Source organism: Hydra vulgaris, chromosome 11 (genome assembly GCF_038396675.1).
Source record: "Hydra vulgaris chromosome 11, alternate assembly HydraT2T_AEP".
NCBI classification, from domain to species: Eukaryota; Metazoa; Cnidaria; class Hydrozoa; order Anthoathecata; family Hydridae; genus Hydra; species Hydra vulgaris.
In genome coordinates, this window is record NC_088930.1 from 6,710,693 (window position 1) to 6,738,365 (window position 27,673).

The 27,673-nt window shown below is 26.9% G+C and overlaps 1 protein-coding gene across 1 annotated transcript in view; it reads right to left on the reverse strand.

The window, feature by feature from the left end:
• Window positions 1-2,830: 2,830 nt before the first annotated feature.
• LOC100204322 (otoferlin) overlaps window positions 2,831-27,673 on the reverse strand; it is an 81,530-nt gene continuing 56,687 nt past the window's right edge. Inside the window, exons 31-45 of the mRNA XM_065809937.1 lie at window positions 17,868-18,002; window positions 16,694-16,819; window positions 16,532-16,567; window positions 13,907-13,998; window positions 13,248-13,418; window positions 12,439-12,599; window positions 12,207-12,349; window positions 10,787-10,875; window positions 10,571-10,669; window positions 10,294-10,435; window positions 10,014-10,113; window positions 9,762-9,908; window positions 7,231-7,354; window positions 5,502-5,649; window positions 2,831-3,158 (exon numbers count right to left, since the gene is read on the reverse strand). Of these exons, the coding sequence (XP_065666009.1) occupies window positions 3,126-3,158; window positions 5,502-5,649; window positions 7,231-7,354; window positions 9,762-9,908; window positions 10,014-10,113; window positions 10,294-10,435; window positions 10,571-10,669; window positions 10,787-10,875; window positions 12,207-12,349; window positions 12,439-12,599; window positions 13,248-13,418; window positions 13,907-13,998; window positions 16,532-16,567; window positions 16,694-16,819; window positions 17,868-18,002 (1,746 nt within the window). The 3' untranslated portion in view covers window positions 2,831-3,125. The remainder of the gene's footprint in view (window positions 3,159-5,501; window positions 5,650-7,230; window positions 7,355-9,761; window positions 9,909-10,013; window positions 10,114-10,293; window positions 10,436-10,570; window positions 10,670-10,786; window positions 10,876-12,206; window positions 12,350-12,438; window positions 12,600-13,247; window positions 13,419-13,906; window positions 13,999-16,531; window positions 16,568-16,693; window positions 16,820-17,867; window positions 18,003-27,673) is intronic.

Consider the following 27,673-nt stretch of genomic DNA (forward strand, 5'->3'; position numbering starts at 1 on the left):
GCTAGGATATGACAGCATAATCCACTAGAGCCTATCGGACAACTACAATACGCTCTTTTAGGAGTAATACTTTCAAATAACACAACAGCAGGCTGTATATCAGTACCATACGATTTTTTAATCATTCCTTGGACACATATTGCATTAATATCATGCAGTGATTTCACTGAAACAATTTTCCTGCTCTGTAGCATTCTTACAGCTTTATCCTGTTGGCCAGAATTCCCCTGCTTTTTATATGAACAATAATTTTAAAATGTTTCCTCGTTTACTAGGGGGTACAAGGTTTCATCTGAAGACCATTTTGATGTTACTTGAGGTATATCTAACGGGATAAGACTGCATTTTAACGTGTAATTTTGTTTGGTTTTGTCTCTCAATCGTTTGACTAAATTTGGATACAAAGAAAACTTTTGAATTCTTTGGTGCAATTCTTCCAATGTTCCTGATACTGACTGCCCAATTTCTTTTAGCCACAGCAAACATTGCATTTTATTCAACGAATTAATATTTTCTGACATTTTATAACTTTAAACGTAAACAAACATTTTCAGTAAAATAGATTTCACAATTATATATTATAAACAAAACCATTTACTTCTAAAAATTTATTCTTTTACTGCTCAATCAATCAATATTTTCCAACATAATACGACTTTAAACTTAAGCCCCCATTTTTATTAAAAAAGATTTTAAATTTATAAAAACAAAACTAGACTTTAGAAGGTTTTGTTGCTATTTATAACGCTACCATTTTAATTTTTTTTCCTACAAACCGCGCAACATGAATTTGGCTAATAATCAAAATAATGTGTTTTAAAATTTTAAAACTTTAACTAAAACTACTTTTTACACGTGTAGTTAAACTTAACACTCGTTTAAAAGCTTATGCGCGCAAAGTACGCAACAAAGTTAAAAAAGTTGTTTTTCTAAATCAACTGATTTTTTAAACTTTTGATAAAATATAAGGTTTTTAAATTCTTTTAGGTGTAAACCCCACTATTTAACATTTTTACATTTTCTTAAGAGGTATTGTAAACCTCTAGGGACATTTTTTTCAAATACTCTAGGGTTTGCATGTTAAATATCAAATTTTATCAAAAATTAAAAAATTTGCGACTTTACGCATTGCTAAAATTGAGGTCAGAAAATTTTTTAACGGTTACATACAAACTCAGGTTGCACCAGAGAATGGAAAAAAGATGCGTGCAAATAAATTTGTTTTTCTTTGGGATCCCTACTAAACAAAAATTAGCAAAATGTCACAATTTTTTTTACTCGATAGCGAACCCGACAAGTAGGGGAAAAGCGCCTATGATGGCATACTTAACTTTGAAGCTTCATTATTAAGTATCCTGAAGACCAATAATAAAAGTTTTAATATGGATACATTCCTTGTTACATCTAGAACAATAATTACCCTGGGAGTTTTCATCAGTTTTATTTTTTTTATAAGTTATTCTTATGGTAAAAAAAAAGCACAAGTATGCCATCATAGGCAACCACTGCTCCTATGATGGCATAGGGGAGGATAGTTCTAGTTAGGATCGAGGGTAACTTAATGATTTCATTTAACCTTAGAGTCTTCCCTCAGAAAAGCCAGAAATTACTCGAAACCATCCTAACTTACCATTTCATGCTACACACCAGCATTGTAAAATTTTGCGCATGCGCATAGGATATATTGCGTTTTACGTATTTTTTTGACCAAAAAAAAATGTTGGAGCATCGCTTTCTTTTAACTTTACTTAAAAATAAGTTTTTCTTATAAAAAAAAAAGGTTTTCCCAACTCGTCAATATTTCAACACCCCCAACTCGTCAGTATGCCATCATGGGTAAAAGTCATCATTTTCATTAAAACAAGCCGTGTCTGCTTTGTTCAAAAGATAAAATTAAAGTAACGATTCCACTAAATGCACAAAACTTGAATATAAAATGCATGAAAATTTCATTTCTGCACAGTTAATAGTAAAATCACAATCTTAAATATATGAAGGAAATAAAACTACAACAGGACATCCCAAAATCGATTTTTGTTGATTATAAAAACAATATTTGTGCACAAGGGATGTTTTTTCACTAAAACTAATGTAAAGTCAGTATAGTCATGTAGGTCTAATCATTTTTTATCAAAACCAATTTTAATGGAAATATGACCGGTATGCCATCATAGGCGCTATGCCATCATAGGCGCCTTTCCCCTAAACCTAATGCGCGCACTCACTTAACTTAATAGCCACACTCGATTTATGAGATAGTATAGCCACATATAGGCCACGTTTACGTTAACCTGTGAATCGATTGTTGCTTTCATTAATGACACACGCGCCTCAAGTAACATTTTCTTGTTGTGAAGTCTGAAAGTTTTGAATTTTTTAAATAAACTTTATCAATTTACTTATTTTTATTCTTCTTTATTTATAAGTTTTTAAAGCTTACATTTGATTGTATTTTTAAATATATTTTTTATTTGATTTATAAAACCGAGTTTGAGTGATTAATAAAATCGCTTTTGTTAAAATTTTAAAAACATATTGTTTTTTGCTTGATCCATTTCTGTTATTACATGAATAAAAAATTTCAAATATTCCCAAGTCAATAAATATTATTTTTGCTGTGCAAAAATACTTATTTTTATAGTTGTCATGGTTTTTATTATTTTCATAGTTGTCATTGTTTTTATTATTGATAATGGTTCCCAACTCTGAGAAAGAAGATTGCAAATCAAATTACTTTTACTGTTTCGGCAAGCATGGTTTATTTGACATTTATTTCATGGTCTATTTTTGTATGAAAACTGTCAGTTTTCAGACACAAATTACAAGTATATAAACAATTGTTAGACAGAAATATATTAAATTATAATTTTATACATTCATTGTTAATATATACAACCAACTTATATTATAACGGTTAACTTACAATTAAAAAACTGGTTAAATATCGTTTAACGACATACATCTTAAATATAGTTTAATAACTTTAAACAAATTTATTTCAAACTTTTAAGTTTAACTTTATATAAACATTCATCATCATGAACAATACGTCATAAAAAGTAATGCCTGGGCATGAAAAAAAGCTACACCCATCGACTGCATATCTCATAAAAAATATCTTGTCATCAAGCACCAAACATTTTTTTAACAGTGTAGCCCTAAAAAAAACAAAAAAACAAGTGGAATTAAAAACAAAAAAATTGACAAAATATGTTAGGGCATTAAATACTAAATCAGTATATGCGATAGTACGTGCAAATGTATACGTCCACACTATAAATGTACTCGTGTTCTTTGGCTGAAGGGTTTAAACTACTTCATCTAATAGTCATATGGAGACCATAAACCAAGGTCCATAGAAGACAAGTTCAGCGTACTAAAGAGCAACATAACCCGGCGCCACAAACCAGGTGAATATTAAGTAAAAGTCGAAAGTAATTATTTAAAAAGATTGCATAGAGAAACGCGGAGAAACCGGTCGTTTAAGAAACACAAAAACTAAGGAAACTTTCTAATCTTTTTTGACTAAAAAAGTTTTATGCAAATTTTTTTCACTAAGTAAAACTACTCCCTTGGCTAATTGATGCCCATAACCTCTGTCCCTTGGCTGAGCTATGTATAAATACCAAGACCAAGACAAGACAACTGGATTCATAAACGAGGCTGAGATCAAGAAATTCAAAGTAGTGCTTCTAAGCTGCGTTGAGAAAAGACGGTGCTACACTGCTAGAAATACACTGAAAAAAGATATTTAGTTAAGTTAAGAAAAAAAAAAGCAAAAAAAAAAGCAAAAAAAGTGGAAAAGAAGAATGTATATTATAAGCATTAAAACATCATATACGGTATCATACTATTTATTTCTTTTTTTACGTATATTTCGGCTCATGTAGTGAGTGCCATTATCAAACTAATAAAACGGTTTTATTAGTTTGATAATGGCTCACTACACGAGCCATTATCAAACTAATAAAATATATATACGCACATCAATTACTGTTTCATTAAAAATATACTGTATTGTTTATACAGGGAGTTATGAATTAGATTTATTAAAAAAAAAAAAAAAAAATTATTTTGAATATTTATTTGGAAAAACTTACTAACAGGAATGCTGGGATTGCTAAGATTAATGGGGTTGCTAGGATTGCTAGGATTAGTGGGGTTGCTAGTGTTGCTGGGATTGTTAGGATTAATGGAATTGCTAGGATTGCAAATTTAAGTACAAGGATTGATGAGATTACTAGGATTGTTGGGATTTTAAAAAAAAAAGCTAACAAAGATTTTCGAAAGAGGAGGCTATTTGTGGTTATAACCATCGACGCTAATTTAAATTTGGCTGTTTTATTTTTAAATCTCAATGACCACTATTCTTTGATTTGCAAAAACTCTATTTTTTAATTAGCCTCTAATTAGACTAAGAATGTTTTTATACATATCAATTCAAATACTTGTCATGAAATCAGGTTCGAATTCTCGGACTATTCTTCTATGTGCTTTCTCTAAGTTTTATCTCTTTAAGTATTTCTATCTCTCTAAGTTTTATTTTTAGAAATTCATATTTTTTGACTTGAAAACAACAAAAAATATGAATTTCTAAAAAAAAAAGCATTTCAGAGAGCTGTGGTTGAATTTGTCATCACCATATTCCCGCTATCTTTAAACACAACAAAAAATATGGATATCTAAAAATAAAAGCTCTATAAATAGAATTGTTTGCTTTATAAAAGACTGGCATCTAAACAAATGTAAACTTAACACCAATATTCTTTGACTGCTAAAGCTTTAGAAGTAGCTAACCAAGACCTTCTTTACACTAAGCAAACAAAGTACCTTCCTAAATGGCTGTTGTAAGATAACAGCAATTTTATATTAGCAACATTAAAACATAGTAGCAATTTGTGAAAGCTAAACTCTCCAAGTTCAAACTCAAATTTCTAAATAGCACCTGTCATATATCAAACACTTAACCCACACACGCCCACTGGAAGATACTTGCAACAAAGTAAATGTGCTTTATAAACAAAATACAATTGAACATGAGCAAATACAATTTTATAAGCTTAAAATTAGCAACGCAAATGACTAGCAACCTGATTTTTTTTTTAAGCACTTAAATCATAACAATGGCATCAAGTCTAAATTTTATTCAGCTAGGTACCTAAAAAAGTCAAAAAAAGCTTTCAAAAAAAAAAAAACACTTGTTCAAAGTACCAAAGCATTGGATATAACCACTGCCACTCTATAAGGCACAATTACTCTGTGCAAGTTGTGAAAAAACTAGTTTAGAATTCTTATAAATGTAATGAATAAAAATCATGTAAAGAATAATCTAAAAGTATAAAGCATAAAGCACAATAGTAGAAAGATTTAAATATATTTAGGTAATATAAAAATAAAATGCATAAATATTTTACATTTTGTTAATAACTATAACTTACTAAATAACCAAAATTAAAAAAAAAGTTTTAAATAAAGAAATCAATAAAATAAAAAATTCATACCGGCATGGAGTAAAAGAAGAGAATCATCAGACCCATAAGCATAGCTACAACCAAGAACTTAAGCAAACAAAATTTATACTGTTCCCATATCATATAACGCAATGACTTAAAAGGATTCATAAACCACGTAAAAGAGGTATCTGGTCGACTAAAAATATTATTTAAAACTTTTTTTCATTATTATTTGAAGTTAAATAATAATGGTATTATATTATATTTGTTATATTATAATTATATAACGCATTGTTATACATGATGCATTTAACTAAAGTTGTCATGAAGTCGCAAATTTGCGTTTTTATCAAAAGATAGTAACAAAAAAACCTGTTAAACATTAAAAAATTAAATAATCGATAAAACTTGACTTTTTAATGTATTTTATTTTGTGAATTTGTACAACTTTATGTTTTAAAATTTTGTTATTGCTCATTAAAATTTTTCATTTATAATTTTAAAATGTTATCATAATGTTGTTTACTTCAGCGTAAGACTGTAAAGTACTAATAACTATTAATAATAACTACATGGTATAATGAGAAATGTGATCATCAGGTTGTGATACTTTTTAATGAAAAAAACAAAAAAAACATTGTAAAGTTAAGTTAATTGTGTTTAAAAACCAGTGTAAAGTTTGCCTAATTAATGTTAAACCCTGTAAATGTAGAAACTGTAAAAGTTCTTATGAATACATTTTGTCAATTAAAATGATCATTGTTTTGATTACAATCGAGTATTTAGTATAGTAATAATAGTTATGATACTTAACAATATATATTGGTGCAGAACATGAGATGCCCACTATTGTTTTAAAAGTTAGCCTTAAAACAGTTTAAGGACCTTGAGTGAACAACATAGTCTGGTAAAGAATTTCCATTTTTAATTATTTTCTTGTTAAAGAAGTTATTTCTTGAAGAACACTTAAATTTTTCATGTTTGATTCTCTATGTCAACATATATTGGGAGGAGGTCGATCCCTTGTTTTTTAGGGAATGAGTTTCCAATTTTTGAACCAGTTTGGTATGTTATAGTTATTTTTTGACAATAACCATTGCAACTAGATACCAATAAATAAAACCATAACAAAATAAATAATAGCAATAGCACAGATAAATAATACAAAATAAATAATAGTACTAGCAATAAATATAATAAATTAAAAGAGTAGGCTTTTAGAAAGAAATTAATGGTAAAACCTTATGAAAAAACTCAGCCTAAAAATTTAAACTTAATGTTTAATTAAAAACTTAATTTATTTGAATAATTAAAATTAAAATTATTGAGCTCATTGTATTATTTTTTTATAGTGGTGAAAAAAATTGAATTTCATCTTTCATTGGTTAGTTTAATATAGCACCAACTGTCATTTGTTAATTTTTATTCGCATTCAAATACCTAATGAAAACTTTATATTAGTACTGAAATAATGAATAAAAAACATTGGTAATGAGAAAACATAAAACAAATGGGTGCAACTAACTTTATACAAACATAATATAAAATATAATTTTTTAATGCACCAATAACTTTGTTGGTTGAGGTATTAATAATGTATTTTGTTAGTTATAAAATATAAAATATAATATTGAATAACAATCGTATTTAAAAAAAAGTCATAACAATATAACCATAAAAACGTGAGCATTTATAAGTTAAATTGTTTATAATTATTTCATTATGAGTTAAAAAATAAGTAAGTAAATAAAACAAGATAAAAATTGAAAAAACAAACTTTGGTTTATCTAATGGCTGAGGCTCATCTCTACCAAGTCCGCATGGAACTTTTTCTGCTTCTTCTTGAGTTAGAAGTTCAAGCTCTGCTTCAACCTTTCCTGCAAGTTCAACAGCCTCAAGATCTAAAAACAAATTTTCTTTTAAAATCTTTTATTCTTTCTTTGCTTGAAAAACTGTTTTTATTTAAGTTAGCACTTTAAAATTTGAAGTGTGCAAAATATATTTGGACAGTACCAATCTAAATCCTCAAAATTAAGTTATTTATATTTATATTTGTATTATGCCATTACGAACTATGCTGGTATTGTGTAGAGACTTTGTGTGCACTAAAACAACCTTTAACAATAATTTTTTTTCATATTTAAAAATTGTATTGCATGTCTGAAGGCTGACTTTTCTCCAACTATTTCAAGACAGTGAAATGAATGACAAAACAAGATAAAAATATATTCGTCACTCCTGATAACTTCAGTTCATTATTCGCATGTCAGATCTTTGTGCTCAATGCACAAGTGTTATTCTTTTTTAAACTGATTTCACTAACAAAATTATTTATTTATTTTTTATTTACAAGCAAAAACTTGTATTCACCAGGTTATAGTCAACATTAAAATATAAAGTTTTAAATCTAATCTAACAACACATGGTTTAAATCTAGTTTTATCTCACAACACATGGATTAATAACCTTTTTTGAATGCACCAAAAATATAGTAATTTTCAAATATTCTTTTTAGCTTGAACATAAATTTTACAAAATGATGTTGATATCAATTCACTATTAGTTGCTACTGCACCTGATTGCACTAGAAAAAGTGACAAGCACATCATTGTTTCAACAAGTATTGATAACACATGCTTTGTCAAGACGTAGTGTGTAAGAAGTCAGAAAAAAACATGGATCAAGAAATAAAATAAAATAATTGTATAAAAATAAAAATAATAAAATTATAAAAATTAAACTACTTAAAATAGTAACCAAATTCTATTTTAATGGAAACTTTTTTTAATGTAAATTTAGCTTCCCAAGTCCAAGTAGGCCACTATAGACAAGGAGGCTACTTAATTGTGGTAATGACCCTCTCTCAAATCTATGACTACGAAACACAAACCTTGACAAACAAGGCCGCTGCTCAGAGCAAACAAGTTGAGTTGAGTTACAATAAGTAAAAAGAAGAACTTGTATCTCAATTAAAATTGAAAAAGTTGCTAGATTCCAATGAGAAATAGGGAAACTTGTGACAGTGGTAAATTAAACTATAATGTAGTGTTGTTGTTATATGAAAGAGATTGCTGTCCTGTCTTTCACAAAAGGAAAACACAAGACATACAAATAGAGCTTGTATCACTTTTGAATAAGTTGAAGCTGCTTTTGCTAACATGCAGATATCATACATGAGGAAGCTTTTACAAAATCTTTTAAAAACCATTTAATGGATTCACAACTGAACCAGATGTTTTTCTATTTAACTCCTTTAAAACTTTTTGCTTTCCAAAAAAAAAATTTATTCAAATGAAAGAAAACTCATACTGTTTATCACATGATAATGTGATAAGCAGTATGAGTTTTAATCACAAAAAATTTCTAGCTAAATTTAATCTTAATTGGAGTATATTTCCTTGTTCTAAATGGTTTTCATGCAAAGCAAATGTCAAAAACAATATTCATTATCAAAGTTTTCTTCTTCCATCACCAAATTAAATAGGAAGGCAGATCATAGATTTAAAATTAATTTTAGATTTAGTTAGCTTTTCAAATGACCGTATCATTCGTCACATCATCACATTCATCACATCATCATCACATCAGGCAGTCTTGAAAAACTTCTTAAACTAAAACTTTAAGTCAACCTCTGCTGCAACTACAAAATCAAAATATGAGTAAATTTGCTCAAAGTTTTAAAAGTGTGATAATTGCACCACCATATCACAAAAATGATTTATTTCAAAAACAATAATAATCGAGTAAAAAAGCGAAATTCCAAAGCATTTAAAATCGACATCAAAAAAAAATTGTTACTAATGGTAACAAGATAAAACACATTTAACAACAAACTACTGCTTATCCTGTTTTAAATTTTAAACCTTTAAAAGTCTTGAAATGTATTGCAACAGTATTAACATCCAGCTTTTTATTACTATGTTACAATTATCTCACAATTCCATTTACATGCTTTAAATGCAAGGTCTAATTAACATTTGCTCAGAGCAAATGCTATATTTAAATGGACCTTACAAAAGAACAAATTTTAATTCAACAAACAAATAATTTTTTTTTTTTCAAAAACACTTTTTAATAGTGAAAATTTTATCTGTTTTATAATTTTTTATGCCTAATAGATCTAGCTTTTTTGTAATGATAACAACATTCCTTTTGAAATTCTAATTATAAACTTTTCACCCATTCCTCATAATCGAAAAAAAAAAAAAATGGAAATAATTTAGCTGAATACATTTACTGTAAAATTTCAAAAAAGATTAATTAGGTAGTATAGTTAAAAAAAAAAAAAATTAAATATAAATTGTAAACCTGTATTTACTGCGAAAGGCCACCATCCTTTCATGTGTTTTACTTTAAAAATGGAAACAGTTTTGTCACACTTTGTTGTCTCCAAAGTACATGTTTTTGCAGTCTTAGCACCACGGGGCATGTGGGACAGGTCCAAACATAAATCCCCTTAAAAGAGATATTTTATAAATCTTTATAAAATCATTATTCTGAACCATTTTCTTAAATCATTTATGTTTTCAAACAACAAAAACTAAACAAGAATTTAAATACCAATGAAATCATCAGCAGAGAAAGCATCTGCGTCCCAAACTTGAAGAGTAAGTCTTGATGGAACTTTTTCTTCAGATTCATCCCAGGAAAAAAAGTTTGCCTTTTAAAAAATAACAATTTTAGTCAAAAATTATAGATTAATACTATAATTTTTGTTGCAAGATTTTCAAGGTTTTTAATTTGGTAATTTTAATATCTTCAATTTGCACATCACAGAATATCTACAATTTGCACAACACAGAATATGAAGGAATTTCATTGAAAAAAACTTTGCACAAACCTTTTTTTTTATAACAATTTTTTCTTCAGCTTTTTGATATTGAAAAGGGAAAACAAATCTCCAGTTAAAATTTCCTTCTCCTGTTAGTGAACGATAGTGAACATCTGTCTGTTGTTTTTCTTCTTTTAAACCCTCCAGCCAACTTTAGTTAGTAGATAAAAAACTTTCTTTTAATAATATCAAACATTAAATTATTATTAGTTTAAGATGAAATTTTTAGTAAAGATTTAAAATATAATAAATTAGGTATATAATATAAAAATTATTAAAAATATACCCTTTAACATAAATATCACTACATGCTTCCCCAGTGACTAGATTTATTTCATCCATCAAGACATCTTCAGTATTCCATATTATTACACGTAGCTCAAACCTTAAAAGATATATAATAACAGAAAAAAAGTTTACAAAATAATTATTGAAAAAATAGAATATCTTATAAAAATGTGATAAAAAATATTTTAAAATGATACAAAATAATAACACTAACATTGCAGGTTTCCGAGGTGTGATTTCTACTGGAGCTCCAGGAGAAGGCATATCCATGGGGAACATGTCAATCCAAAGTTCTATTTTACCCTAATATATATATATATATATATATATATATATATATATATATATATATATATATATATATATATATATATATATATATATATATATATATATATATATATATATATATAGATATATAGATATATAGATATATATATATATATTGTAATTATAAAATTTTTCTTGGTAAAGAGCGCTCAATACCAAAGGAGAGCAATATATAGTAAAAAATAAATGAAAAGTACATGATCAATAACTTTAATGCCATCAAAGAGGATACTCTACGGTATTTTTATTTATATATATATACTTTTTGTTGTTATTTTTAAGATTTGTAACATCTGACGATCACAAGTTTGCGAGAAACTCCGAGTTATGTTTGAAATAAGTCTAGTATTATAATTATTTAGTTTTTACTTTATATAAATATATATTTTTAGTGTTGACATCGTGTATAAGAGTATATGTTATATTAGTAAGAAAACATCAATTAATATGAATTCTTTTAATACAATTAATAATTTGTTATCAGAAATTTTTGCTGGATTATGATTACCAGCATCATCAGCTCATAAAAAATTTTATTATGAGCTGATGATGCTGGTAACCATAATCCAGCAAAAATTTCTGATAACAAATTATTAATTGTATTAAGAGAATTCGTATTAACTGATATTTCTTACTAATATATATATATATATATATATATATATATATATATATATATATATATATATATATATATATATATATATATATATATATATATATATATATATATATATATATATATATATATATATATATATATATATGTATATATATATATATATATATATATATATATATATATATATATATATATGAATATATATATATATATATATATATATATATATACATATATTTTTTTCTTCTTTGTAATACTTTGTAATACATAGTTTGTCAGCATGATGTTCCACATAGTTGTGTAAATGCACCAGCTTAAAACATTAGCAAAAAAGGTATTGATACATTATCAAAATATTCAATATTATTTATATCAAATAATATTGATATAATTTGATTGTATTGATCTATAAAATATTATTTCTCCATTGATATATATGAACTAGTATTCTATTGGAATGATGAATATGGTATAAATGATGAACATGGTGTGCATAAAAACTATTATCATTATTTAGATAACAAATATTCATTGATTCTAATTATAACAAATCAATAGTTAAAACAACAAAATATATTTCAGTATATAAATAAATTTCAACAAATTATTATGAATTTATCTACAAACTATATTTAGATAGATTATTAAACTTACAATATGCATTATTTAAAAGCCAAATTACCTGCTCAACCCCAGGTTTTTCTGGATTATATAGTGTTCTAGTTTCAACATGCTCAGGTACTAAATGAAATCCTTTTTTTGGTATTCGATGGAAGTTATGAAGAGCTTTGAGTGCGCATGGCTCATCTGATGCTTTAAGATTACCTTTAGAAGTAAAACTTGAATTATAAAAATGAATTGATAAAAATTTAAAAAACCAAATTTAAGTTAAGAGTTTTAAAAAGTTGACTTACCAGCTTCATCCAAGATTGTACTAGATGCTGCAAAAATCATGTTTTCCACTCTGCATTTTCCAGATGCTATATAATGAGGACCATCAAGGCCTTCATCTTTACACAACCTGGCTAAAATGTGAGTAGGCTTCATTGGGTCTCTCCATTTGTTAAAACCAAACCTATAAATATAATTTATGTTCTTGATTGGATGTTAAGGCTGCGTTGCTGAAATAGTCACAATGGAACTTGTTGGCTCCAGTTCCATTGTTCACCATTAAAATTATATCTAAATTATTCAATTAATGCTTCCAAAATTAATTTACTCAATTACAAAACGAAAGGGCTTAAATTTTTTTTTCATCACTATTAGAGATTCGAAAAAAATATCAAATAACAATAAGCTAAACCATTGCCACTCTTAACATAAAAAAAAATGTAACAGCATAAAATAAAGTCTTCTAGAAAAGTAATTAAAATTGAAATTAAGGAAACATTTATTAAGCATTCAAACATTTCAAGTTACTTTATAAAGAAGTAGTTATTTATTAACTGGAAAACAATTTAAACAACACATATAATAAATGTATAATAAAACAATAATTTTGCTTGCTGTTTATTGTTGTATATTAAATTATGATCAGTTTCACCAAAATAATCAATCAAAATGAAGTCCTTGAAATCATTATAAAGTTATTTTATCAAAAATAACTTTATGCCAATCATTAGTTTTTTCATGTAAATAAGTTATAAGTTTAGTACCTTAGCTAAAGTCAGTTATTAATTATAAGCTGGTTATCTTTAAATTAAAACAAAATAAAAAACAATACGTTGAATAAGTAGTTGATAGACCACAAGAAGGTCTATGCTTTGAGAATAGTCGATTTTCAATATCAATTTTTGTTTCTCCTATGAGATCGTCAGTTCCAACCATATCATAATCATAGAGACTAACTGTTAACATATTTTCCATAGGGATAACAGCTTCAATGTCAAACACCCTGTAATTATAAATATAACTGTAGAATTAAAATATTATAACACAGACAATTATCAATTCTGAATGGGCACTATGCGAAAACTATTTATGGAAATGATGTTTGCATTACAAAAACTATTTAAATAGTTTAAGGTGAAAATGAGAAAAACTTTAAAAGCCTTTCTGAAAGTGGTATAGGGAAATAAACAAAGCATTATTTGGTATTAATGATGCCATACTATGAAGATTTTTTTTTTTTATAAAATAAGAAAATATATATTTAATCATATATATTCAAAATATATATTTAATGCCAAACATTAGGTATATATATATATATATATATCTATATATATATATAGATATATATATATATATATATATATATATATATATATATATATATATATATATATATATATATATATATATATATATATATATATATATATATATATATATATATATATGAGAGAGAGAGAGAGAGAGAGAGAGAGAGATAAAAATTACCTTCCAAAAATTGGATTAAGTTGTTTTGAAACATAGTTTTCTCTGTCTTTCACTTTTTGACGACCCAAATTTATTACCACATATGGATCAGACTACAATAAAATATTTGTCAATTACAACAACATTTAGAAAATACAATTTTTGTAAAATATATTTAAAAAAGGGTATTATTCACATCTTAGGTAACTGTGACATAAATGTATGTCTTGCACAATGCGATGTTTATATAAATAATTGCATTAAGCGAAATGCTAAAAAATGTCAAACACAATATATAAACATGTTTTTACATGATCTTGTTTTTGAACAAAAATTACAAATAAAATAAAATCTTTATAAGATTTAATAATCTTATAAATCTTATAACTTTATTAAATAATAATAAAAATTATAATAATAATAACTAAAATAAAAATTATCATTGATTATACAATTAGCGGATTATACAATCTCCTTGAACAGAATTACTAGAGAGGTAAAACTTGCAGTTGTGATTTCAAAATCAACTCTCAGACAAATATTGGATAACTTGCATTAGTTTTTGAAATTGATTCAAACTATTGAGTGACAAATACTAAAAACACCATTGAAAAATAAAGAAATTATGTACTCTTCCACAAATGTACTCAGAGGAACTAATAATTTTTATTGACCAAGTTGGATTTAATGTTTTACAACAAATTTCCTTAAATTGAAGCACTGTTTATAGGAACTGTCTCTTCAATTCTAAATATTTCCATTTGCTGTGCTATGAATTGGAATGGCATTGTATTTTACAAATACAGTAATTGGATATTGAAACTTTTTTCTGACTTTTTATTAATTGAAAATGAATTGAATAAAAATTGAAAACAAGTTTCAACAATTGAAAATGAGTAAAACCTACAAAACACTGCAAACCCCAATATGTTACAGAAAAATGATAAGAGTGAAGATCAGCTGCTTGTTCTAAGCAATCAAAAAGTGAAGACTTTTTGTCAAGACAAGATTATAAAATTAAGTTGTCAGCAAATAGAGCCAATTTAGATACAAGATTGTCAAAAAGATTATTATTTTAGATAAAAAGCAATACAGGAGTAAAGAACAGAGCAGTTGTAACCATAGTAACCATTCTTATTTCCAGTAACCCTTAAAGTTACTGGAAATGAAGACAAGTGAAGGTCTTCGAGAATGACTTGAATACTGTGATTAAAAAAAAATGATTTAATAACCTCAAACTCTTTATATAAAAAAACTAATAGTAGAGGGAAGACTAATTGTAGGATAGTTAGAGAGGTGTGCTTTCTTGAGTTTTTAAAAATTGAAATTATTTAGCACTTATTAATAGTTTAGCAAAAATTAAAGAACTGGAGTCTTAGAAAAGTGTTCTGGAGAACACTTTTGTAAGACTATGATTGATATGTTGTGTGAACCACAAGCCATAGAAGAGTTTAACTAAGAATTTAGCACTTACTTTACTTAAGCATCGGAAGTCGAAGTGATTTGAATGCCTAACAATGGATTAATCTGTTTAACTGAAATTTTTTTTTGTTAATTCACCTCCCAAAGACCCAGAAGGCCACTACAGACGAAGAGGCTACTTAATTGTGGTTATAACCCTCTCTCAACTCTATGACTCCGAAACACGAACCTTGAGGAACAAGGCCGCTGCACAGAGAAACAAGTTGAGCACGGTACTACCAGGGACATGATGGGGATTGAACTCAGAACCTCTCGTTAATGAAGGGAGCGCTCTACCACTACACCACTACTGCATAGAGACAAGAAGAATATGGCCAAATGGCAAAAAGAATATGGCCATTAGATCCAATAATCATATTAGAGAAAAATTTCTTTGCAAATAACTCTGCCTTATTTTAGGGAGAAGTAATAAGATCAGACCAATGAATTATAGATGGAATGTTAGACAATGTTTTAAAGATAAGATTAAAGTGATTTGGGTATCAGTATATAAAGAGATAGCAGCTTCAGAAGAAGCGACTTTAGAAGAAAATGGTAGTAAGAAAACTTGTAGAGAATGCATTACATATGGTATGAACAAGCTTTAGTTAAAGAAAGAAGATGCTCCAGATTGTTTATAATAAAGAAACAGCATAAAAAGGGGAAGGCTAATGCTTGATAATGAGGATAATGATTATGCTTATCATAGTTATGTTTATATATAAATATACATGAATATATTTATGAAACATAACATGAATTTCAACATCAAAAAAAATAATTTAGTATTTATTAATGTTTTTGTAGCTCTGGTTACAAACCCGGCACCAGCTGTTTTTATTAAAACTTGACCCTCTTTAACTCTTAAACACAAAATTTGACAAGCAAGGCCATTGCTGAGAGAAACAAGTTGAGCAAAGTACTACTAAAAGCCTGGAGGGGATCAAACCTCTCTCTTACGAAGTGAGAACTCTACTACTATACCATTACCACTAATTGAAAGCCTGTTAAAGATAAATATTATTTATAGATATTATATTATTACAGAGGACCACACCACACAAACATTCTAAAAAATCAAAGATCTGCCTTTAATCAGTGTCTGGACAAATTCTTTTCAATGCATGCAGCAAAAATAAAAAAAAAACTATAAAAATAAAAAAAGGTTTTAAAAATCAAACATACTTTTCCATTCACATCTGTTGGATGAAGATTTATTCCCTAAATGTAAGAAAACAAATTTTGTTTAGTCTAGTATAAAAATATAAATATTTTTTCATAAAAAAGTTTTATCTAATTTAAAAGTTTAAAAAAAACAAAAAAGGTGTAAACATATTAATTACATACTCTTATTACATAAACACGAACAAGAACACTAAATGGCTCATTGCTTGGCAACTTGAAAAAAGATGCTGTTGGACTTTCAATTTCAAGGAAGCGTGGTAATGGATGTTTCCAAACTTTTAATGCACCCTAAAATTTGCGTGAAACAAAATTCTACAAAAAATATAACTATATGTTAAACCATTTTATTAAAAAAATGATATAAAACAAAATAATAGAATATAAATATAATAATAACAATCAATAATCAAACTTGCAAAATAAATATTACAATTAAAAAAAAGAAAAAAAGAAAAGAAAATAGAACAAAAACTACTGTGACTTATTGTTTGGATAATAAATATAATAAAAAGTAATAAATTATTTTGAGAAATAAAAACCAGCATTGCTATCAAAACCCCAATTTTAAAAAAAAACAATTTTTGATTAAAAATAAATGTATTTAAGTAAAAATTTATAAGTGTAAACTTATATATTTTAAAATAGTATATCTATTTACAAAATTAAAAGCCAATTGTCAACCTAAATAAAAGATGACCAAAAATTGAAAGCATAAATGAATTTAGTTGCAAAGATAGACAAAAAAGGATTAAAAATACTAACTAAAAATACTAAAAGAAAAATTTTTTAATAAACATACTTCATAAAACAGTAAAAAAAAGACAAAAAAGAGAATAAATGATAATAACTCTTAAAAAAAATTGCTCTGTGATAGGTCTTCTTGGAGCAACTTAAAAAATAACTTAAAAAAAATACAAAAAAAAAATTAGTATCAGAATTTCAACCCAAAGTTTGATGCAGAAAAAAAACAATTGATAAACTATTGTTTTTGTTTTAGAATTTAACTTTGTTACCATGAACAAATGTTTTAAACAGACTGTTTGTGTGTGACCATATCAATTTATACAAAAACATGATAGCATTATTTTATTTAAGCTGACTATCTGCAGCTTATATAACTATTTTAGGTATAATTACATATTTATGCAAATTATGCAAATACATGCTAATAATTTAGGTTATTTGTTATCTAACCATGTAATTTTAAAAATGTATTTTTTTAAATTAGAGATAATTTTCAAAACTTTTATTTGAAAAACTAACTTGTAAAAAAAAAAAAAAAAAAAAAAAAGAAAAATAAGATTATAAAATCAAAATAAATTAATAAAAAACATACTTTAAATGTTCCAACTATGCGGTGTTCATCGTCATCTTCTTCTGATGTCTTTTTACCTCTATACAATGGAAATGTGTGTAACCAATCATTAAATGAGTTGAAGTTTGGATAATTTTCAAGCTCTTGTCTGTATATCTAAAATTTAGTAATGCTGAGTATGAAAAACACATTTATTTAGCTAAAGTAGAGTATTAAGCATAAAAAAACTAAAGCATATTAGATGCTTGGCTAAATGACTTTAAAAAAATTATTTTAACAATAAAGCTATTTTCGCTAAAATATTTTTAACTAAACATCAAATAAACTGAATGCATTCAGCAGAGTGTACATATATCTGATTTAGAGAAAAAAAATCTCAGAGAAAAAAATTAATTTTAAGATCAATTTAATAAGATCAATAAATTTAATAAGGTCAAAACCAAGTATAAGCGTTATTACGACAAGTATTCTTGCCAAACTTTTTAAAACAAGTAGAGACATCAAAAGTAGACATAATGTTCCTATTGCTTGTTAAAGTTTTAGAAAAGGTCTTTTTAGTCTTTTTTAGTCCCTTGGTTTTATCTCCAGTTATTGCTTTCTAAATTTTCATTTCATTTATGTGGTGCTGGCATATTACACAATAAAGATCTCTGAAATACTTTTATCAACATTATAACTGCAACTCCTCTTTCTTACCAACATTGTTAGATATCAACATTTATCAACATAGTAACATCTGAAACTTCTGAGACTTAATACTAACTTTGTCTAAAACTTCGAAATATTATTATAGGCTTTGAACAACCTCATAACGCTTTAACCTGTTTTTTTAACGCTTTAACGCTATTTTTTAGTTTATCTTAATTTTATTCATATTTACTTCTAGGTAGTTCTAGGTAGGTACTGGCAATAAACATTGTTTGATATCGAAAACTTAAACCACTCATGGCACCGAGAGGAGTTGCAGATGCAATTAGGCCACCTCTAGTGATTTCTTTTATGACAAGAGCTGAATGCGATTGAAGATAAACTTGAAGAACCTACAATAATACTAACAAAAAATGAAAATTAAAAAGAATATTCACAGTTTTTCTCTATAAAGTAATATACAATAGACATGGAAAAATATACATTTTAGTTTTTTAATGATAAAATTACTTGATACAGATATCAATTTTATTTCATTATAGCAATTTTCAATTAAAGGTTCAAAACCTTCTAAATTGAAATTAACTTTTACTATAAGTCATTGCTCTCATCATTGTTCTCGTCATTAAGAATTTCATTTTTTTTTTGGCATCCATTGGCATTTCCATTGGCATTTCCATTGGCATTTTTTCCATTGGGATTTTTTGATTGTAATTTTGTAATCTATCTTCCCAAAAATTCAAAATGTTTTTTTTGTTATTTTTTATATTACTTTAATATTTACAATTAATGGTTAAACATAGAAATATTAATATATAATTTTAAAAAAATATTTTAAAATTAAACAAAATTTCTTACATCCAAACACATTAAATATAATTCATATTTTTCAAACTTTCCAAAAATATTATTTCCTGATAAAACATCAGTTTTCCTTTGCATTTCATGTTAATCTAATATATTATAAAAACTATCATGAATTGTTTTAATCTACTGCAAATTAAATATTGATGTCTTAGAAGTAATCCACAAGTTGAAAGTTATTTCTGAGGTAAGGAGATAATAGGGCCTCCTATAAATGACATTCAGATATCAAATATGTTTTACGATTGTTTTAATACTTAAATGCAACTTTGCGCCTATAAAACATACTTTGACCAGAAAATTTTTAAGTTTTAAAAGTCACAGTTCAGAATTTTGGGGTGGTGTGGTAAATTAGAAAACAAGATGCTACCCTGTCATAGTTTGTTTTATTCTTTTTATTTCTAAACTCTAAAAGGCATGAAAAAAAAATTACAAATTTTTTATATATGTAATTTTTTGTATTATTCACCTGTGTTTGTAAATAGTTATCAATATAAAGCATCGTTATCAATTTAATCATCATCAATTTAATCAATTTAAACATTGTTATTAATTTAAACTTAGTTATCAATTTAATGCATCAGTTAACTGACTGTGTATCACAACTCCAGCAAAGAACTTCAATAGGATAGTTTACAAATTCTGTGATGGTGACAGATGACAGATGTAAGATGACAGTGTAGGTAACTGAAGACTAAGCTACCCTTATAAAGTCCCATGCTAAGTCTAATAGTTGTTAGCATTAGGCTTTATTTCTAGTGTTTTATACCAGCTTGCTCTGAGACAATTATCTCTAACTTAGGCTGCTTAATCTTCTTTATATCTTAAGAACACTAATTACAGTTTACTTTCTTTCATCTGTATTTTTGATGCAAAATGTGGTTTGTAAAATTGTTTTAAAGTGTTTAAAACTGTTTTCAACCCAACATTATTGAACTTTAGGATTTAACCATTTAGTATGTATAAACACTAATAATAAAGTTCACAACTGTTCTTAAATTTACAAGGCTTTCACCACGAAGTTTGTGGTTTGATGACCATAATCTTAAAAATAAAAGTGCTTTTGATATCCATGTGACAGACTTGCCCAATTTCTAGCTTTGCTAAATTGATAGACAGACTTTTAGTCTATTGCTTGTCAAATTTGATAAAGATAAGTTAAAGGCGGACCTAATTTTATTTTAATGAAGTTTGTATTAATTTCACAATTAGTGGCTGTGTTTTAAATCTGACTGTGACTGTGCCAAGCAGTTTTTTAAGTGATCCAAACCAATTATTATTAAAAATGTTGCACTATCAAAACTTTCAATTAAACATTCCAAACTAAGCTTCTAATTAATTTTATATCTATCAATTGCATGACTCTACTTGCTCAACCAGTTTTCCCATTTGAGCTCCAATCTTCCCCATTAGCAATGAGATATTGATTTTGATTATTACTGTTTACCAATCAACAAATCAACCAAGTAAAAAAAACTTTTTTTTTGTTATTGATAATAAGTAGTGGTAGAGCACTCGCTTCATAAGTGAGAGGTTCCGAGTATTATTCCTGCCACGTCTCTGGAAGTACTGTACTCAAATTGTTTCTCTGCGCAGCAGCCTTGTTCATCAAGGTTTGCATAATGGAGTTACAGAAAGGGTTAACCACAATTAAATAGCCTCCTCGTCTGTAATGGTCTTCTTGGTCTTGGGTAGGTAAATTAACATTAAAAAAAAAATAATATCTGAAACAAAATAAAAAAGATAACTAACACCTGGATTTTTTACAACAAAGTATTTCTTAGAGAGTAATTCTCCTTTAATTAACTTACAAAAAAATTGTTTATTTATATTTGCAAACTTTTTTATAGCATCCTCACTCTAGTCAAAAAAAATAATGAAATAATTAAAAATAAGTTCTTTGTATCTTTATTAATTAACTGTTTATACATACATACATATATATATATATATATATATATATATATATATATATATATATATATATATATATATATGTATGTATGTATAAACAGTTAATTAATATATATATATATATATATATACATACATATATATATATATATATATATATATATGTATGTATATATATATATATATATATATATATATATATATATATATATATATATATATATATATATATATATATATATATATATATATACATATCTATATGTATATGTTATTAAATTCGAGATGAGAAATTAAGTATTTATTAGTTAAAGACTCAAAAATCGGACTAATGATAGGAAGAAGACTAATGGGACGGTAGTAAGATGAGTCAGATCGCTCTCCAAAATAATTGAAAATAGGGAAAACAGATACCGATTTCCAGCAGGATGGAAAACAAGAATCTGATAAGCACTTGTTAAATAGTTTTGAAAGTATAGACAACAGTTCCGGAGAACACTTCTGCAAGACAATAACAGGTATGTTGTCTGGACCACAAGCTGTAGAAGAGTCTAAGCAGGAAATCAGATTTAGATACAGAAGCTGGAGTGTCAAGTAATAGATTAACTTGTTTGTTGGCTATATCAGGTAAAACGCAACTAGTAAAATAAAGAGATGATATTGATGTAAAGTTCTTAGCAAATACAAGAGGTAGAATAACAAATTCTTCAGAAGTCACAAGAGGCTAATTTTTGATATAAAATATGAGATTTCGTGACCTGAGAATAGCAAGCTTCAGTGTTAGACAAAACCTTTTTACAATCGTTTCTAGCATTAGTAAATAGACGTCTGTTTTCTGGAGAATTATTTTGCTGATAGATATGAAAGTAATGATTTCCATTGGAAAATGTTGCTACATTTTGAAGGAAAATGTTGCTACATTTGCTACATTTACACAATGAGAGGAAAACCATGGAGAAGAGAGAGGCTTGACCTGGAATTGTTGAGAGGGAATAAAAGATATCATGCCAGCCTGAATCCACGAAGTTATGTAAGAAGCATATTGGTCAACAGGAAGACAAAAGATTTTCACAGAAAGAGTCCCAGTCAGCTTTTAGGTAGTTGAAAGAGGTAGATAATAGGGGAATTCTGATGATGATGAAGAAGAATGAGATAACAGTTTTAGAAAGATCAAACCGTGATCAGAAGCACCTGTAAAGAAACTGAGCACTGACTAGGATTAGAAACAAGACATTAGTCGAGTAGAGAAGGTAAATGATTTGGATCGTAGGGAAAGCAAGTTGGAAAGTTGACTATTTGTGTTAGAGATTGAGAAAGGCAAAAGTCGTGGCTCTTAACACCTGCAGAGTCACTGACACTAGAGCCAAGCCATTCAGTGTAATGAGCATTAAAGTCAACAACAAGAGCAATATTGTCTGAAAGATAAAGGGGGAGGGCTTAGTCAATTTGATCAGAAATAAAATTGAAAAGAGTGCAGTCTTGAGTTGAAGGAGAGCGATATATATGTATATACAGCGGTGGCCAAAAATTAAAGACCACTCTTTTTTTTTTCAAAATTTATTTTTAACCTTAGTTAAATTTTATTTCGGAAAAAGTTATCACAAAAAGAAAAACATTTTTAGAAAGAACTTTTATTGTATTTTATATTTATTATAAAAGAACTTATAATTTTTTTACTAAATAATGTTAAAAAATTAAAAAACTGACTAGTAAAAAATATAAATGGGAAAAAAATTGGACAAAATTTTAAGACCAGTTTCAAAAATATTTCAAAAAGCAATAAAAATATTATTTAGAAACGTGTTGTTCCTCCATTTGTTTTCAAGCACTCTTGTACTCGTTCTGGCATTGAACTCATTAAGGTTTTGATTACTTCATCAGGCACATTTTTCAAATGATGAGAGATAGAAGATTTCAAATCTTCCAATTGTAAAGTTGTCCTTTACCAAGCTTGTGATCAAGCCATGACCATATATTCTCTATTGGATTCAAGTCTGGACTATTGGCAGGCCATGGAAGCACTTGAACTTTATTAGAATTGAACCAATCGCAAATAAGATGCGCTTTATGACACGACGCATCCATCTTGCAACTGCCATAAATCAATGCTAGGAATAAGCGAGTTTTCCAAAATTTCGATGTACCTTTCTTTGTTGAGTCTACCATTGAATAAATGAAAAACGCCAACTCCACAGGCACTCATACAGGCCCAAATGCCTATTGAACCACTGCCTTCTTTTGTTCATTTCAAAATGCATGATTCATCGAACCGTTCGCTTGGAAGTCTACGCAAAATTACGCGACCTTTTCTGTTGTCTACCTCAACGTTCATTTCATCACTAAAGACCACACGGCTTCACTGATCTGTTGACCAATTTTTATGTAGTTTGCACCACTCTTTCCTGGCAAATTTTTGTTTTTTATTTAAGCGTGGTTTTTTTGCAGTAGCACGCCATAAATAATTTAATTTGTGGAGGACACTTCGCACAGTTCTAGGGCTTGCTTTCAGGCCATTTGACAGTGTCCATTTTGTAGACAAGTCTGTAGATGATGCTTTTTTGATGATGCTGTTTTCTTTCATTAATCTCACTAAGGAGCGAACATCACGGTCATTTGAAATTTTATTGCGTCCAGTCCGATGACGATCATTAATTGACTGGGTCTCTTTGTATCGTTGAATTATATTAATAATGCAAGAGTGAGACCTTCCGAGCTATTCTGCTATTTGTCTGATGCTATAGCTTTCTTCTTTTAATACAAGAGTCGCGTATCTGTCTTTTTCTTCGATCTTTGTACGCACTTTTGCAATATTTTTATATCCTTATTGCAATTCAAAAAATAAATGTTTATTTGATATTTGATAATAAGCAATTAAGACAGTTAAAAAAAATAATGGATTATTATTTTTAATAAGTGCAAATTAAAGATTTAAAAGTGGTTGTTAAATTTTGTCCAATTTATTTAAAGAAGATTTATAAGTACTCATCAGTTTTTTAATAAGTTAAACGCTATTTAATTAGAATTAGATTAAAAAAATTATACCACTTTAATCCGTATATTTTAATTAACAAGATATTAAAAAAAAAAATTTAATATGTCAATTAGAATCTTCTTAATTTTATTTTAAAGATTAAGAAACCAACTAAAAAATGAGTGGTCTTTAATTTTTGGCCACCGCTGTATATATACATTTTCATATATATATATATATATATAGATATATATATATATATATATATATATATATATATATATATATATATATATATATATATATATATATATATATATATATATATATATATATATATATATATATATGTAAACATGTATATATACAGCCAGTTTAGCATATTTACCAGTTTTTTTGCCAAAATCTGCTATAGTTTAAAAGATGCAGTGCCCCACTCTACATACTTTTTATAGCCCAATGTTAACCTGAAATTTTAATGTCTGTTACAAAAAAATTAAAATAATAATACTCTTGCTGTTGAATGTCTTTTGTTATGTCTTTTCAGATTTTAAAAATGCTAACTATTGCTAAGCAAATTCTTGAGAGGTAATTTGCACAAAATTTTAACCAGACCTCTATGAGCTACTTAGGAAAGTGCATTTTTATTCTCAAAGCATTTACCTTAAGGTAAGTGGGGTAAATGAGCTATTTTAAAAATTGGGGTATTATGGCCACATATTGGTTTGGTTGATAAACTTGTCAATTTTTTAAAAAATAAGTTGCAATATGCCATACACATACAAACTAAAGAAAGGTGACGCACACAGTAACTACCTAGAACGAGTGGACAAGACTATAAAGGCCATAGCTGCTGGTATTCTAGTTAAAAGGGTCTCTGAGACCAACAATGTTTCCAGATCAACTCTTAGAAACTATCTATGTGGTAATACCAAAAATATGCAGACACCTTGTTGAACTGCTATTTCTGCTTTGTAAGAGCTTGTCATTACTCAGAATTGAGCAATGAGAAAGCACTTTATCACCAGGATGATGAGCTTCAGGATCCGGCTGCATTAAAACAATTTATCAAAAGTATCCTTCACAAACAAAAGTGAACTTCTCTGGGCAATATTAGATTAACAGATTTTTGAAAAGGCACCAAAACCTTATTTTACAGAGAATTGGTGAACAACAGCTTGTTGTTTATTTTCAACAATCTTCATAACCTGATCAAAGACATTGTCCTTACAATGTAACAAACTATGATAAAACTAATCTCCACAAAAACCTTGGCTCCAAGAAAATGATTTACAGAAAGGCTACAAGGCATCTAGATACCATTATAAAACTTGAAATGCAATTTGTTAAGAATTTTTGTATTTTATTGTATTTTGAACTTTTTTTTGAAAATATACTTTTAGGATTTGAAATATGATTCCATTAATTTCATAAATATGTATTGCAATGTTTTGTTGTTTAAATTAGGTTTTTTTGTTAAGTGGCCTAACTACATTATATTTTGATTTTTCAAAATTGATTTTTATTTATAAACATTGAAGCTTTAAAGTCACATTGCTAATTTTCATATATAATATGCATCTTGTATGAGTAATTCTTGAATAAAGTTCACAAATTTATAGCTCCTATTAACTTTTTTTATATTTTATTTGATATTCTAGTTTTGTGATTTGCAACTTTTATTAATTTGTTAAACATGTATTACAATGTTTTGTTGTTTAAATTAGGTTTTTTTGTTAAGTGACCAAATCACCCCATTTTTGGATTTTTTTAAATAATTTTCATTAATAAGTTGTGGTTAAAGTTTTAAAGCAACATGGCTGACTTTTACATGTGCATCTTGTAGGAGTGATTCTTGAACAAAATTTACAAATTTATAGGTCTTGTAATTAGCAAACTATTGAAAAAAAAGTCAAAATGTGCCCATATTATCCTATCTAATGGTACATATATATATACATTTATGTTATATATGTATATTTATAACATATATGTATATATATATATATATATATATATATATATATATATATATATATATATATACATATGTATATATATTAGTGATGTACCAATTAATCGGCATCGGCTTAATCGGCCACTTTTTCTACAATTGGAATCAAAAAAATATAGTAATTAAAAATTTTTTATAATAATTTATAACTTCCTGTAAAATATTTTTTTCTATAAATTGAATTTTTTTTGAGATTTAGTAACTCTTCCTGATGATCCAGCAATGGTGAAACTTCAAGTCGAAGATAAAAGTTAGATAAGTGTTTTTTACTAATTAATTATATATATGTTATATATGTGTACTTATGTATTTACAAAAATATATAATATATAAATATATAAATAAATATATATATATATATATATATATATATATATATATATATATATATATATATATATATATATATATATATATATATATATATATATATATATATATATATATATATATATATATATATATAGGCTTGCCATATTATTAGACTTAACAACAACAAAAAAAAACTTATGCCATATATATATTTTTGTGGACAATTTTTTATCATTTGAGGTTTTACTATGGATAAATAAAAATCAATGTTTATTAAAAAACAAATAAATATATTTAAAAGATATGTAATGGAAAATAATTTAAAAGTAATGGAAAATAATTAAAAAAATCCTGAAAGAGTTGAATAGCTAATATTTTGTATGATGTCTCTTTGCTGCAATTATGCTCTGTATGCGTCGTGGCATACTCAAAATACACTTTTTAACCATTGCTTGCAGGTCTTCACTGTGGTTCCCACACATATATAAGCTTTTCAATCAACTCCTGCTTCATTGTTATTGTGCTTTTAACCATTTCCCACATAGGCAGCGCCCATACATTCTCAATCTGATTTAAATCCAGAGAATTTCTGGGCCAATCCAAGACATCAATGTTTTTTTCTTTTAAAAATGTTGTAATGGTTTTAACCTTGTGACATGGTGCCCCATCATGCATAAAAATGCATTTTTCTTCATTTGGGAACCATTGTGCCAACTGTAGTATTAGTCTACCATTAAGAATTTTCCAATACTGATCTTGTTTCATTGTCCTTTTTACTATATGCAGTCTTTCAGTACCTAAAAAATAAATTAACGACTACACCATGTTGGATGTAGGATGCTTTACTAATGGCACAATGCAATGTGAGTAAAATTTTTCACCCACTTTTTTCCTAATAATGCTAGATTTGCCACTTATGACTTGAAAAATGCTCTCATTTGAAAAATAAACCTAAAACACACACAAATTTAAAAAGATACCAAAATTAAGTTAAACTTTACAATAAACGTAAAGTTATTTTTTTCCAGTCATCCTCTGTGAAGTTTTTAAATTTTTTTGTCCAGTTTAGACATTTCTTTACCATAATGGGTGTTAACTTTGGTT